Source organism: Lagopus leucura, unplaced genomic scaffold (genome assembly GCF_019238085.1).
Source record: "Lagopus leucura isolate 7727_CA_CO unplaced genomic scaffold, USGS_WTPT01 Super-Scaffold_100024, whole genome shotgun sequence".
NCBI classification, from domain to species: domain Eukaryota; kingdom Metazoa; phylum Chordata; class Aves; order Galliformes; family Phasianidae; genus Lagopus; species Lagopus leucura.
Genome location: NW_024962276.1, coordinates 3280943 through 3295501, shown reverse-complemented (window position 1 = coordinate 3295501; position 14559 = coordinate 3280943). Strand labels below are relative to the sequence as shown.

At 47.2% G+C, this 14559-nt stretch overlaps 1 protein-coding gene across 6 annotated transcripts in view; it reads right to left on the bottom strand.

Annotated features, from left to right (window-relative positions):
• Window positions 1-14559, bottom strand: part of CAMKK1 (calcium/calmodulin dependent protein kinase kinase 1) — an 88734-nt gene that overhangs the window by 36518 nt on the left and 37657 nt on the right. For 5 of the 6 annotated variants that reach the window (XM_042879574.1, XM_042879580.1, XM_042879579.1 and 2 more), the window contains 3 exons: window positions 12889-13445; window positions 3734-3781; window positions 2551-2604 (listed from right to left, as the gene is read on the bottom strand). In XM_042879574.1, the coding sequence (XP_042735508.1) occupies window positions 2551-2604; window positions 3734-3781; window positions 12889-13344 (558 nt within the window). In that variant the 5' untranslated portion in view covers window positions 13345-13445. Of the gene's footprint in view, window positions 1-2550; window positions 2605-3733; window positions 3782-12888; window positions 13446-13634; window positions 13658-14559 lie in introns of those variants that run through there. The other variant, XM_042879577.1, reaches the window with a different exon arrangement.

Genomic DNA, 14559 nt, shown 5'->3' with positions numbered 1-14559 from the left:
CTGTCAGAATCACAATTGCTTCTTGTAATTGCTGGTAACATACATTTGCATTAGATACCTGTGCCCAGTGGGTCAGGGTTGCTGTAACAGCCTCAGACAGGAGCGATAAAGCAGAGCTGCATGGAGTTACCTCAGAGCTGGAAGCAGCACAGAGGTCAGACACACTGGGAGGTGTGGGGAGCTGAGCACCCATTAGATAATTATGCAATTTGCTTTTGTTTCTCTGAAGCTTTAAAAAAAATCTTCGGCTCTGGTAAACATAAGCAAGGCCATTTAGAAGCGTGGGGGAAAAGAAAAAGCTTCACTACCCCAGCCGAAAGATTAGCAAGGATGTGAAGCACAGGCAGTAGCACTGCAGCCTTCCTTCCTGCAGGTCAGCAGTGCAGTCACCTGCCCTTTCCTCTCCCATATGCTTACACTCACAGCAGTGAAACAGTGGTGACAGTTCTGATGCTTCTGCTCTGATTCCACCTCTGCCACTATTGCATCTCTCACATCTCCCAGCATCAGCTTCAGCCACAGAGCCCCCGTTCTGTTTCAGCTCCTGAGTTAACTCCCCAACAGCAAAGGAGAACCAAACAGTGCATCCCTGCAATGCTGGGTTTGTGCATCCTGTCTCTCTTGGGCTAGCAAGGCCAAATCAGAGGTGCAGTGACATCAGAGCCACTCTCAGGCTACAGTAGCTTCAAGGCATTTGCCAAGATTAGGAAACTAAACAGAGATTAAGCAGGGATTAACTAACACACAGCAGGCTAACCTGACCTAGGCCTTCACTTTTAACTTTGATTTGGCCAGTTAAACCCACATCTGAGGTGTTCACCTGCAGCCAAAACATGGACAAAGAAGACAGTTCACAATACCAACTACACTGACCTCTTGCCTGCTGAGATGTGACAACTGCCCTGCCTGCTCAGAGCAGCCAGAGCACCGCATCAGGATTTCCACCATTAAAAAAAATATACTTAGACTGAAATAAATACAGTGTGATGCATTCCCTACTTCATGCTACTGGCCCTGGCACTCCCCTAGGCTGATGGAACAGATGCATCAGGGGAGCCACAGCTGGCACTGCTGTTCTCTGCAGAGCTAAACTGTGTTGCTCCAGGACATGGGGGAAGCATTCAGAGAGCAGAAAAGAAAGGAAGCCCTCAGAAACAGCAACCACTCCAGTGTGGTGGGTGAGTCAGCCTGGGATGGAAAGAATTGCAGTTCCTTTGCTTGGCCAGCTTCAGGGCACCTTCTCCAGATTTTTGTCTCATCTCTTCCATCCTTCAAGGTACTTCTCCCATGGTTTCATACCCTCTGGCAGAAAGGAAGGGCTGGGGATACTAACAGGCATGCAACTCCCACACAGTCTCTCTAACCTTGTATGCCACTTGTAAATCCAAGAACCAGGGAAAGAAAACTAGCTGGGCTGACCACAGTCACTCTGTCACCACCACAGGAGCGAGCACATGTTACATTTCCATAGAACATTCCTATTCCCCTCTGCACTGCACCAACACAAGTCTGTCAGGGCACTCTGATGGCTCCATTTCCAATCACACAAGGCTGCTCCATTGCAGCAGGGAAAATGAGATTGCCATGTGCTTGCCCTGCACTGTCCCATTGCTGAACAGGGCACGGAGCAGCATCTGCACTGCTGGGCCAGACTGACAAGGCTGCCTGGAAGGCAGCTGGGTTTGGGTTTCACAGCACTGCAACACTGGGCCCTTCCCAGCAGACACCTGTCATTCAACAGAAACTGCTCAAAGCAAGCTGCTTTCCACAAGCCTTCAGGCACATCCACACACAACAAGGCAGTTTTCCTTTTGCCAGCTGCCCAGCTCCTGCTTGCAGCCCAAACAAAATTAACAGTTTTCACAAGTGGGTTTTGTAGGAATCCCAGCTTGAACATTTAGGATTTGCCTGCTTCTGAAAAGAGAGTGACAGACAAGGAGGCTTCAGCATATACAGCCTTTCTGTATCTAAACCTTCTAATTCTGGCTTCAGTTCAGCAAAAACATTTAAAAGCCAAGGCTTGCCCTCTGCACTGCATCCTACACCTGTTTAGTTTATGGAGATGCATCCTGCAAGAAGGAAAGATGCAGCAGAGCCAGACACAGCCAAGCTGAGCCGTGCCATTCAGCATTTCTGATAAAACCTTGTGTTTCCTTAAAAAACAGGCATGCTCATTGCAGGTTGCTCTTCCAATGCAGAGCAGGTGCTGACTACCACCACCCACACATGCCTTTCATTTCAAGTAGCCTGCTTCATAGCCAGACAGTGTCAGGACAAATCACCAATATGCTTCCTGCCTGCAAGGCCCTTGTCTGTTACATAATGCAGCCCACCTGATTCCCACTCACCACAACACATAGGCACACAAGCAGATGCACAGACAACTGCATATCACTCCATGCCCAACAGGGATGTTTGTATCCTTGCATGCCACTCAAATCAGAAACGCATGTGCTAAAAGCAGCAAGGAAAGGGGGGACATAGCTCTTACAGGTACAAAAGGAAATGAGGAGCAGTGGAGACTGTGGAGAGAAGGAGGGAGACACTTACATAATACTTGTCATCATCCTTGTTGTAGGCCAGCTTCACAACACCATAAGAACCCTGAAAATAAACACAAATTGCAGTTAGTTCAGCAGCTTTGCCTGGTCTCCTTGCTGCTCAGGACTGGTAGTACGTAGCCCTCTACGTTCCTCCCACAGCAGCAGCCACAAGGCATGTGCTGAGGAGTAACACTGACTGGTGGAGTTGTGTGTCAGCCCATCCCCTCCTGCCCCAAGACCAAGCCATTGTGCCTGACCTACATCAAAAATGGCTGGAAAAGGGAGAGAATAATGTGAGCAGAATTTCTTGTGGAAGTTTGTATGCTTTGTGTGGACACCTTTCTGCACTTCTGAGCAAGACCATTTTCAGCCACAAATCCCTTCATCTCTTTAGAGCGAATGAACTTCAGGGAGGACCAACAGCCTGCCTTCCTCCAACAGCCTGTTGGATTGTTACTATATCCACAGCTCCAGTGACAGCCTGAAGCCAAACTCCATCGAAGCCTCTTGCCTTGGAGAAGAGTTTGGGCTAATAAAACTTCTGGTGAAAGTCTGCAGCATGATATGCATTCAACTAGAACCACCAACTGCCAAAGTAGGTACAGCTTCCAGAAAGCATAATTGCTTGTGGATCCATCTGCAGTGATGGCAGATGTCCAAACATGCAGGTGTCTGAACTGCTCAACAGCCCAGACCTCTAAATAACTTTGGAGCAATCTATTCTGAATCATTCTGCAGCATTTAAATATGGACTACAATAAACTAGCAGTTCATTCATAGAAATAAAAACTTAAGCTAGTGCTGGCATGGACCAAACACCTGCCCTTCTCTTTTTGTTTTTTTTTGGTTATTTTGCTTCCCCTGATTGTTTGTATTTATGCATTAAGACCATTTAGTGTTACATTTGGCAAGCAAACGTCTTGAAAAGAAGCCAACGTAACCATCTTCATAGGGAAGGAAAACAAAGTTAGATTTCAGAGGAAGTCATTCCACTTTGACCTTGAACAGAACTTACCCAAACTAATAAGGCAAAAAAGAAAACAAACAAACAAACCCCAAACTGAACCAAGCACAAGTTTCAAGAAGTCTTGGCCAGTAAGATCTCCCAGGCTAGCACAGGCTTTTGACCTGTACTGTATGTGTGCGTGTATGCAGGTCTCTTATGACAAACACCAGCTCCAGGAACATACCTTGCCTATTTCACTCTGCAGCTTGTACTGGTTTAATTGCACACAGTCCTGTGGATCAAAAGGAGAACATAATTAGAGTACCGGTAAAAGGAAATTGTTTGATTCAGTGTCAAACAGAGGCAGAGCGCTGAACAGCCAAAGACTAGATCTTATTTAAACCACTGTAAGTTACACTACGAGCACTACTTTGCTTGTTTTATAAAGACAGCTCATAACAAAGCAATTATGAGCTGAGTTCTGACTGTGGTGCAGTGGCTCCAACAGCACATTCACCCCCCAAAGCACCAGCACTGCTCCAGGCTCAGCCTTATGAGCCTGCCAGCAGCACCTGGCCCTTTACATTTACTGACTGCATCAGACTGCAATGTTCAACACCAACTCCAACTCCACAGAGCATGTGGCTCCCACGGATGAGCATCCAGGCACCCATGTCAGCCTCAGCAGAGCGGCAGGAACAACACCATCCCTGGCATCACCCTGGCAGAGGCCTTGACCCTCCATGGGCTGCTTGTGACAACTGTGGCTGCACCCAGCAGATTCATCGATTGGTCTTCGAGGAGAAAACACAGAGCCAAACTCCTCTGCTGTATTCTGCACAGGGCTGTACTCTGTGAGCAAAAGAACAAAACTCTGACATGCACACTGGCAATAAAAGCTTGATATCCAGAGACAGCGGGGCTGCTGCAGCCTCTTCCACTTCCCTAGGAAGTGAGTCTGAAGGGCAGGCTGCCCTTCCAGCAGCTTGTACTGAAAGGGTAAGATGTTGAGGAAGGGGATTATGTACAGTATTAAAAGATTCTCATGAGTTTGCCAGCCTCCAAAAACAAAACAAAACAAAACAAAAAAACGAACACGCAAAAAACCCCCACAGAGTGCTGGCAGCGCTTCTCCAAAAATCAGATGAAATTCCATTCTGATGGAGCCAAAGTGTCTGCATTTTCTTAAGCCCATCCTGCACACGTCCCATGGCAGCGCAGAGAAAGCTCATATGTCAGCACAGTGAGCCACAGCTCAGGGCACCAGGATCTTTCAGTACTAAGGACCTGAGCACATGGGGGGCAGAGGCATCATCCCTTGTCCCCACTATGGCACTGCCATGTCCCCATTCCCAAGGTGAGTGCAGCATGACTCTGCAGAGCTCAGCAGGAATGCTGACTGCTCTCAGCTCACTATTTTGCAAATATTTATTCAAGGAGAGATTCTGGGGATGCTGCAGAGTTGTGGCTTTTTTTTTTTTTTGTACCTTGGAGCAGACTTAACAAACAGCATTTAACTGCATTGCAGGGGACAGCACAGCCCTAAACTCCATGGAGTGAAAGAAGCAGAGAGTTTCTGTCCCACGTGGATGAAATATGCTGAGCCATAGACAGGACGTGCTTCTCCACACAGCATTTTAAAAACAACAGCTCTCTCCCTGGGACTGCCAAACACTAAAGCAGGCTGGCAACCCACTTCTAGCCTCCACACAAGGCACTCTGTGAACAAAGCTGACACCAAGCACGCAGATAGGTGGATTAGACTTCCCACAAGCCTCAAAATACCACAATCTGCAGCAGCACAGCAAAAGGGTGCCAGATGTCTTCAATACGTTTGAAGGAACAGACAAATGTTACAGCTCCCCAGTAAAAGCAAGAACAGTTCACAGATCAAGATGCATTAGAGCACTGATGCAGCATATGATAATTCTCGTACTTCCCCCAGCATGAGCCAGAAAGACTTTCCAATGCAAGTGAGCACCAAAGTGAAGGAGAATAAAGAAATGGGGAAATTATGACTTTCATAGCTCACAGTGGTTTGTCAGGAATACAAAGAATGACTTAAATCTCCATTTTGTTTCCAGTGAAGAAAGTTTTTTTCCACCACCCTAACAAGAAAAAAGAGCCAACAGTGAGTAATGGAGCCACAGAAGTGCATTAATTCTATTGATAGCAAAGCACATCAAATCTTACCAACAGCAAAACCCAATCAATTAGAACTAGGAGCAACAAGAGAGGAGAGCACGACCCAGCAAAAGACAAGAGATGAAGGATCATATCCCTGAAATGTACAGAAGAAAATAAACTCACTGCATTTTAAAAGGAACTCCTTCTCAAATACGAGGCAGCATATAGAACCCAAGGCACAGACACATGAGGGACAGACTCCCAGGAAAGCACTAAGTCAGCAGATTCACTTCCCAGCAAAGCTGTGCTTTGCACTGTAGTGATCTACGCAGATTAAGAAGGAACAGTTGTAGAAGGAAAGGCAACACCAAGACAAGGGCCGAGGGAAGGCTGATGTCAGGGCACAGCGAGCTCACAGCCAGAGATCCAGCTCTGCAGCACAGCCTGCCATAGCTCCCTCACTGCAGCACAGCTCCTGTGATTCACACCCGCACTGCTCTGCGTTCAGATAACTGCTGGTGAAAAGCACCATCTGAGCTTCTGCGGTGCTCTGGGCACTTGTGCTCAACTCAGCAAAAATTCAGACCAGCCTGTAGGTGCTTTTTACCTCTTTTTTTTCCCCTTCTTTGCAGAAAGGCTGTAATTCACAGCTCTGGTGACTCCTGCCACGTGTCACTGCAGACTGGCAGGTTTTTTATTATGTTATCATTTGGTTCTCCTGCAGGAGGTGGGATATTTGTACTATTTCTTTATCAAACACAAACACCGATCTTTCGGCCAACTCTTTATTATTATTATTTTTAAGATAACACTGTACAATTCTCTTGATTTCATCACACCAGTGTTCTGCAACTGCTGATAATGTTTCTTACTGTTTGTACTTAATGAGAAGTGTCAGTGAATTAGACTGCTGCATCCATCTAAACATGCAGTAATTGTTCCATCTTAAATGGCAGATGCCCATTTGTTTGCCTGTCCAAGGTATTACTCAAAAGAAAGAGAAGAGAGGTCAGAGACACAGAAAATGCACAAAGTGATTTAAAAAATCATAAATTACAATGCAGTCCAGGCCCAAATCCATAAATCCTGCTGCCACCACTGAGTGACAGGAGCTTGGAGAAATGGAAAACTGAGCCTTTGCTGCCCATAGGGTACATTGGGGTGGAAATGAAGAACAAGAGCTTACTTCCAAAAGAAGACATTTCCAAAAATAATTAGGGCGGCCATGTATACATACATTGGGAAATATTCTACCCCTGAAAGGAAGCCAAATTCATCAATCTCAAAATAGCTATGAGTTTCATCAATTTAGAGATATGCTTTGCAGAGAAAACACGGGAGAGAAAACTGGGAACTTCAAGTCACTAATGAAGACAGTGCTGTTTTAAAGCTCTTCCCCAGCTGAAAGGGGAAGTGAAAGCAGTTCTAAAAACAGACTAAATGAAAATAAAAGCCAGACAAGGGGCATCAGGGGCAGCAATGGATATAAATTACAAAGCTGTTAAGGGACAGAGAAGGACCCACAGGAAGCGCAGCACTCATAAGAAGATAAGAAAAACAAATAGATGTTTAAACATCATCCAGCAAGTGCAGAAGTTGCAGCCCAGCACTGTGAGTGGCTGTGGCTGTGCAGAACACCAAGGCTGAGCACCACCACCCGAGTTCACCCACCCCAAGCCCCAGATCTGAACGCAGCATGCCAGGCATTTGCTGAATCCCTGGCAGCTCATTTGGAGAGCAGCTAGAATGAAGACATCTTTCTCCAGACTTTCTCTCAAAGCCTGCTGGCATGGCTAATGGCTTTAGATTTCCTCAGTACATAACATGACAGCTGAGCTTCCCACGCAACTCTCACTGAGGCAAGAGTGAGGGGGCTGAGGGCAGTGGGATGGAAGCAGCCCCTCTGCAACTGTGGCTTTGTGCCTTCTCCTCCTCCCAGCCATACCTTTAAAATGAGCTTCAGGTAAATTGGAAACGTAACTTTTAAATAAAGGCTAATTAGTCCTAGGAAAAGCAATTAGCAGCATCTGCGGGGAATTCTTCTTCGAAGGGATGTTTTACAAGCATCTTTGATCTTTTCAGTAGAACTGTAGCTTGAGCACTGCAGCAGGACTTGCACAAGAATGAAGTTTGGGACCTGCAGGGCTAGAGAGGGAAGTGCTTCAGCCCACCCAGAGGTTCAGTCCCTGTTGCTCCTCCAGTCCCTAGAGGATTTATCTCTGTGTAAGGCAAGGAAATCACAGCCTTGTGAAGAGAATCAGGCAGCTCCCAAGCATTTGAAGAGTACAAAACCTGAGTCAGCCCGACACCAGAGCACTGCCTCTCCCAGCTCCTGACACCAGCTGCTTCCAACCAGTCAAACAGACAAGCAAGAGGCCTGATGTAAAGATGTGGAAAAGCAAAAGTAGAAAAGAAAGTCATTACTTATTTTCTGTGCCTCTGGGGTGAGCTGTGGACACTGAGCACAGGAAAACACCCTGTCACCTCACCCCCATCCTTGTGCTCAGGCCAGCAGCAGCTCTGAGGAGGGAAGGCATGCTGACCTGACTTCATGCTTTGCACTCCTGCTCAAGCATGCTTGGCCTCAGTCCTTACCAGGCTGAGCTGGGCCACCCCTGCAGCACAGAGCCAGAGCATCCTGCTGGTCCCAAAGGGGGATACCACGCAAACACAGGGGCTGGGATGACCACACTGGGTTGGTAGGCATGGGTGGATCCAGGGGAAAGAGAGGAATAATCAGATTCAGATAATCAGCAGATTGGATAGGTATAAAGAAACTAACAGTGCTGGCAAGTCTGGGGAAAGAGAAGTCTTTTATTCTCCATCTAGCTACTCTTCAAATGAAACTTTTCTCAGCTACCTCAAAAGCTTGGTTTGGGATGGCAAAATAAAAACAGCATGTCGCATTTTCAAATGTGACTTCCCAGCAAGCAGCACATCCACCCTTGCACAGATACAAGCCCTGCAATTTAGGTGGGACAAGCTCTGTCAAACCCAGCAATAAGATCACCATTGGTCTGTATGAACTTGATTGCTGTTTCCTCCTTTTCCTGGTACATGCAAGTGCCAGGGCATCATCCGTGCAGCAAAGCAGAAGGTGCTTTGAGAACCCTATGGAAAGCTCTCTCCTCCTGCCATGCTGCCAGTACCAAGCAGGAGCTGGGAGTGCTCATACCAATGAGCTACATGTGCCTGTGACCTAAATTCTTGGGCCTGTACTTCAATTCTGCAGTTATGCACCTTTAACAGCTTCAGTTTATTAACTTCTGTGCCAAACTTCTGTGATACGGTGGAAGGAAGGGATGCCATTCAGAGGGACCTCGACAGGCTGGAGGGCTGGGCTCGGCTGAACCTGATGAGGTTCAACACAGCAAAGTGCAAGGTTTTGCATTTGGGCCGGAAGAACCCCCGGCACCTGTACAGGCTGGGAGGAGCGGTCCTTGAGAGCAGCTCGGCAGAGAAGGACCTGGGGGTCCTGATGGACAAGAGACTGAATATAAGCCAGCAGTGCGCTCTGGCAGCTCGAAAGGCAAATGGGATTCTGGGCTCCATCAGGAGAGGGGTGGCCAGCAGGGACAGGGAGGTGATTGTCCCTCTCTACTCGGCTCTTGTGAGGTCCCATCTGGAGTACTGTGTCCAGGTGTGGAGCCCTCAGTACAAGACATTGAGATTTTGGAAAGGGTCCAGAGGAGGGCGACTAAGATGATCAGGGGGCTGGAGCGCCTCCCCTATGAGGACAGGCTGAGGGAGTTGGGCTTGTTCAGCCTGGAGAAGAGAAGGCTGCGGGGTGACCTCATTGCAGCCTATCAATACCTGAAGGGAACCTACACCCAGGAGGGGAGTAAACTCTTCAAAAGGGCTGATAACAGCAGGACTAGGGGAAATGGTTTTAAGTTGAAGGAGGGAAGATTTAGGTTGGATGTTAGGGGGAAGTTCTTTACTAGGAGAGTGGTTAGGCCCTGGAACGGGCTGCCCAGGGAGGTTGTGGATGCCCCGTCCTTGGACGTGTTTAAGGCCAGGTTGGACGGGGTCCTGGGCAACCTGATCTGAATGTGGATGTTTGGTGGCCCTGCTAGGCAGGGGGGTTGGAACTACATGATCCTTGGGGTCCCTTCCAACCCGGGTGATTCTGTGATTCAAAGCTAAACGCAAAGCCATTCCTTTGTTCGACCAAAGAGTTGGTGAGAGAAGCAAGAATGCTACCAGCCCTACAGGCACTCCCATAGGGGAACATGATGCTGGAAGGACCTTCTCAGACAATGGTCCACACAGAGCTTTAGAGAGGAGAGGAACAAGCAGGGAATCTTTCTCACATCCCATGCTTTGAAAATTATGAATTTGTTATCAGAGATGTGACAGGCTGGGTTAATTAAGTACACAGTAAGTGTCAGGGGAACAGAATGGGTTACTTCTCATGCAGAGTTAATACTGCAGATCCAGACTTGTCAGCAGAAGCCACAAGACACCAGGCAGCTATCAATACTTCGTCTCAGGGCAATCAACTAATTGGCAGCCTAATTGCCAAATGACAACAAGCCCTGGCTCTGTTTCAGCCCAACCAGCCCAGGAGTCACTGCCTTCCTCAATCCTCACAAGCTGTCCCCCTCCAAAGGCATGTGCTGGCAGCAGGGTACCAGGGATAGTGCTGTCAGTGCCCACAGTGCCTGCTGCAGCTTCAGTTCTCAGCCCTCAGATCTCTGAATATCAGTTTTCCTGCCAGCCTGTGAGCGAGTGTTGAACTGGACTTATAAAGCTCAGTGGCATCACTGACTGAACACATAAGTCCTTCATAATTCAGAGGAGAACAACAGAAAATTCACATCTGTCACATGCCCTTATCCAGCCTCCCCAAAGCATGTTTCTCCATTACTTCTCCAGATGAAAGATACATTGCTCCTAGCATCACTGGAGAGGGAAAGCATTTTCAATTCAAGATCATTATCGGCATAACAAAGGAAATTTTGATGTACAGCTGTGCCATCCATCTTGGCTCCTGATGGATGATGCCTGCACATGCACCTCTGATAAAGCCTCAATGCTCATAAACTTCATCTTCACGCAGACTGCAAGCTATGCAGGAAGTGACTGTGAGCCAAAGCCATGGGTGTCCTGGCACTGGGAAGGCACTGAGTGCTGGTGCCAACTACTCAGTGCAAAGAGAAAGGAGCAACTCAAAGGCTTTAAACAGATGAGAGAGTGGTCACCCCTGCGCTCAGCCTCAGACTTACCTCATACACAACCTGCATCTTTCCAGTTCTTTTGCTGTTTCGTACAGGATACAGACAGCAGTACTGTCAAAGCACTGTTCCCAAGGGCCTTGTTGAGGGAGCAAGCACCCACAGCTCTCACCTGACCTCCCCTTCCATCTGCTACTGCAGCAATTCCCTATTAATATGAATGATGTTTTTAATGAGCACAGCTCTGTTAAGCATCTTGGCTGCAGTGCAGCAAGGCTCTGAGCAGTTAAGCAAGTGACCATTATAAACACAGATGTCTGACAGATTGCTGTTGGAGCAGGGAAATGAAGGACTGCGCAGCTGCATTTCAAACTGAACATTTCCTGTCCCAAGATATTGCTCCCTGAGATGCAGATACTGTGAGAGGGGACTGAGTATTTTTGATTTGTTTCAGACTGGAGTGTGCTAGAATTGACTGCAGGTACTTAGAAGCACATTCCAGACCATCCCTACTCTTGGCGCAGGCAAAGCACTGCAGGAGGGCAGAGCTGGCACACCAGACACACACGTTTCCAGGAATCAGCTCCTCTCACTCCCACATCTCCAATTAAAGCACGTGGCTGTTGTCAAAGAAGTTGCAACCTCTGCAGTTCACTACATGCAGATATTCACTTACCAGCCATGACCACCTCACAGCTAACATGACTTGCAAAAATTCTCAGCAGATAGTGGCTGATTTGCATGTGCACCAATCCCATCAGAGGTACAGGAGGAAAACACCTGCTTTTCAGAAGGAAGCACTGAGCCACATGTGTTAAGCTCCAGGCTGAAATTAGTGGTTTTGCTCACATAGTACACAGGGCAGGACAAAAATGAGTTTTAGGCATTAGAGCAGGGAGTAGCATAACACTCCAATATAACAATGCAATAAACAATGCAAGCTCCACTAAACAGACGTTCCCTTTCTGGTACTCCAGTCAGCTCTTTTCCTACTTAAAAATATTCCTAGCCAGCAGCATTTAAGGAAGCATTCTTTGTTTCAAAAAACCATCAATTTACTCCACTTTTATCACGTTCAGCGTTCAAATAAAGTCCTGCTGAAGTTCCAGTTTGATCTACACCCACTTCCTCACAGGCTCTGCTGCACCATGCATATGACAGCTGCAAACTGCTGCATACTTGATGACCTGTGGCCTTGGCGTGACAAGGCAGCAGAGCCCCTCTCTGCTCCCTGTCCTCCCCAGTAACTCACATCATGGCATGCACACCAGTAGCTTAGCTAGAAAGAAAAGCTCAAACTGCCATCCTGATCTTTTTTCCCTGGGATGGCAGACAGGACAGGCTTCTCCACCAGCACTGCAGCCCTGCATGACACAGGGAGCTGCAACCAGCAGCCACTTCCATCGATGGGCTTGACCAAAAGCAGAGTGTCACACCTTTGGGACATGTCTGAGCCCAGCTCTAATACCAGGAGAGGAGCTGTAAGACAGGGCAGGAAGGATTGCAGCTACCCAGAGAAATTCATCTGAAGGAGGAGTCATGGCTCTCAGTTACCACCGCTGTTACAAATCCATGCAAATACTTTAAAGACATAAGAAAATCCTGGTAAGCACTGAAAATGCCAGTGCATTTAAGCTCTTTATAAAATTAAATTGTGCCTTCAATAATGCCCAAACACAAAAGGAGATGTATAAACTTCAGAAGTGTAAATCCATGAAATACCAGCAGCAGAGCTGCTGTAATTGATAAACTCCCGAAGGGCACGCATGCAGGGACACAGAAAACAAATGCAGTTGGTCTCAGCCCATTTTCTGAACAGCCTTACAGGCCTTCTGCGTGCTACCACCACATAACTGGGAGTCCCAGTCTGTTAGCAGGACTACTTCAGGCAGGTGAGGGCTGAAGGATCCCTATTTCAGCTTTAGGGGATGGACATAAAGGTGATAGGCCATTCCAAGTGAACATAATTCCTGATTTCAAGAATCTTAGAAAAACACTGCTTTCAGATTTACTATTTTGAAAGACCACAGACTCTCATTACCAGTTAAGACGTATCCCACCTCAACACCACAGTTAAAGTAGAGGACACACCTACCTCAGCATCCGAGATGGAGACTCGATTGGACTCTATCGTTGGTCTCCGCATTATACGTGGTGATGGCCCTGTGGCATAATGACCAAAACCCAGAGCGCTGCTCGATGCCAAATGGCTTCCTGATGATCTTTCCTGAAGAGACAACTTCCTACTTGATAGCACAGGTCTAGCAAGAGGTCTCTTGGAAGCATGCCCACAGTGAGCATCATCTGGTTGCTGGGAGAGCAGGAATTCATTCGTTTCCACGTCACTGCTGACTCCATTTCTTTGGATGTCTTTTACGATATCAGAAAAGACAGTGTCATTTTCTTCAGTGATGTCTTCCCCATTTTGGTCACTTCTGTCTGGGTGAACAGACACATCTATGGCCGCCACCCGCTCTGCCAGTTCAGCCTCTGTGTCTTGGAAGCCTGTGTCACTGTCTTCAGCCACAACATCTGTTGGAGAGTCCTCCATCACTGCGTGCTGCCCACAGAGTCTCAGATGGGACTGCAGAGAGCTGGAATGCTAGCACTCACACAGAGAGTGTGGCATGACTGAACGTCTCCTCAAAAGCTCTAGAAGGAAACACAAAGAGAGGTGAGTGGCAATGTCCACACAGCACAACATAATCAAGACACTCACCTTTGACTCCTTTCATCCAGAAAGGAAATGAAGACAAAACTCTAGCAGCCTGTCAACAAACAGCAAGCAGCCACCCAGAAGGAAAGGCAGCACCAAATATAAGCTAGATACAAAATTTATACCAGTGATAAAGATGAGATTATATCTGTGCGCAAGAAGTAACACAGATAAAGGGAACTTCTCTTTCTGCAGTTAGAGTGAAAGTCAGCCTAAGTTCACAAGGAAGTGAAGAAGTATGGCTTCTCAACAATCAAGGGTTAAGGGTCAAACTTTCGGCCTCTTGAATTCTTATTTGCAGGGAAGAACTTCCTGTATCCAAACCCAACTGCAGAACAACAAACCCACAGCCATTCAGGACTCCACAGTAGGCTCTTGGTCTCCCTGCATGGCCCCACAGAGTACCACTGAACAGCTTGGAAGCCAAGCTATGGCCAGTGACTTGCTGCTGTTTAAGCAACGTATTCAACAGCAAAGGAAGAGTTTAAGAATGAGTTGTTCTCTGGGGCTTCCTCTGGACTCCCTTGGTTCCAGCCTACGTGAAATCATGCATCATCCTCATTGCCCACCATGTACAAAAGCTACTCTGAGTTGCAAATCAACAAGGCTTAATGATTATCAGCATGTAGGAATTGGCTTTTCCTTTGGAAAAGACCTACGAAATGAAAATGTAACACAAAGCTATAACTGCTGAATAAAATTCACTGTTTCCTGCATGCTAATTTCAGTCTCAATTTGAACCAGAGAGTTCAGTCTTCCCAGTGTGGTCCAGAACAGGAAATGATCCTCTGCAGCACGTCTGTCAACCCTTAATCACTTCTAAAGATGTGCTGCTGCCAGATGCATCATTTGATCACTGTTTTTGGGGAGAATCTAAAGAGCATTAGTCACAGAATCCTGGATTACATCCAGAGAACTACACTTTACTGTAGGCTTAACATGGAGATATTGCAACCTTTGGCTCTCTACATGCAAAGCAACCACGGAAGCTGGATGTCACTCACAACGCCTTGTTTTCATGGTCACTACACTTAATTTACAGGAGGAACA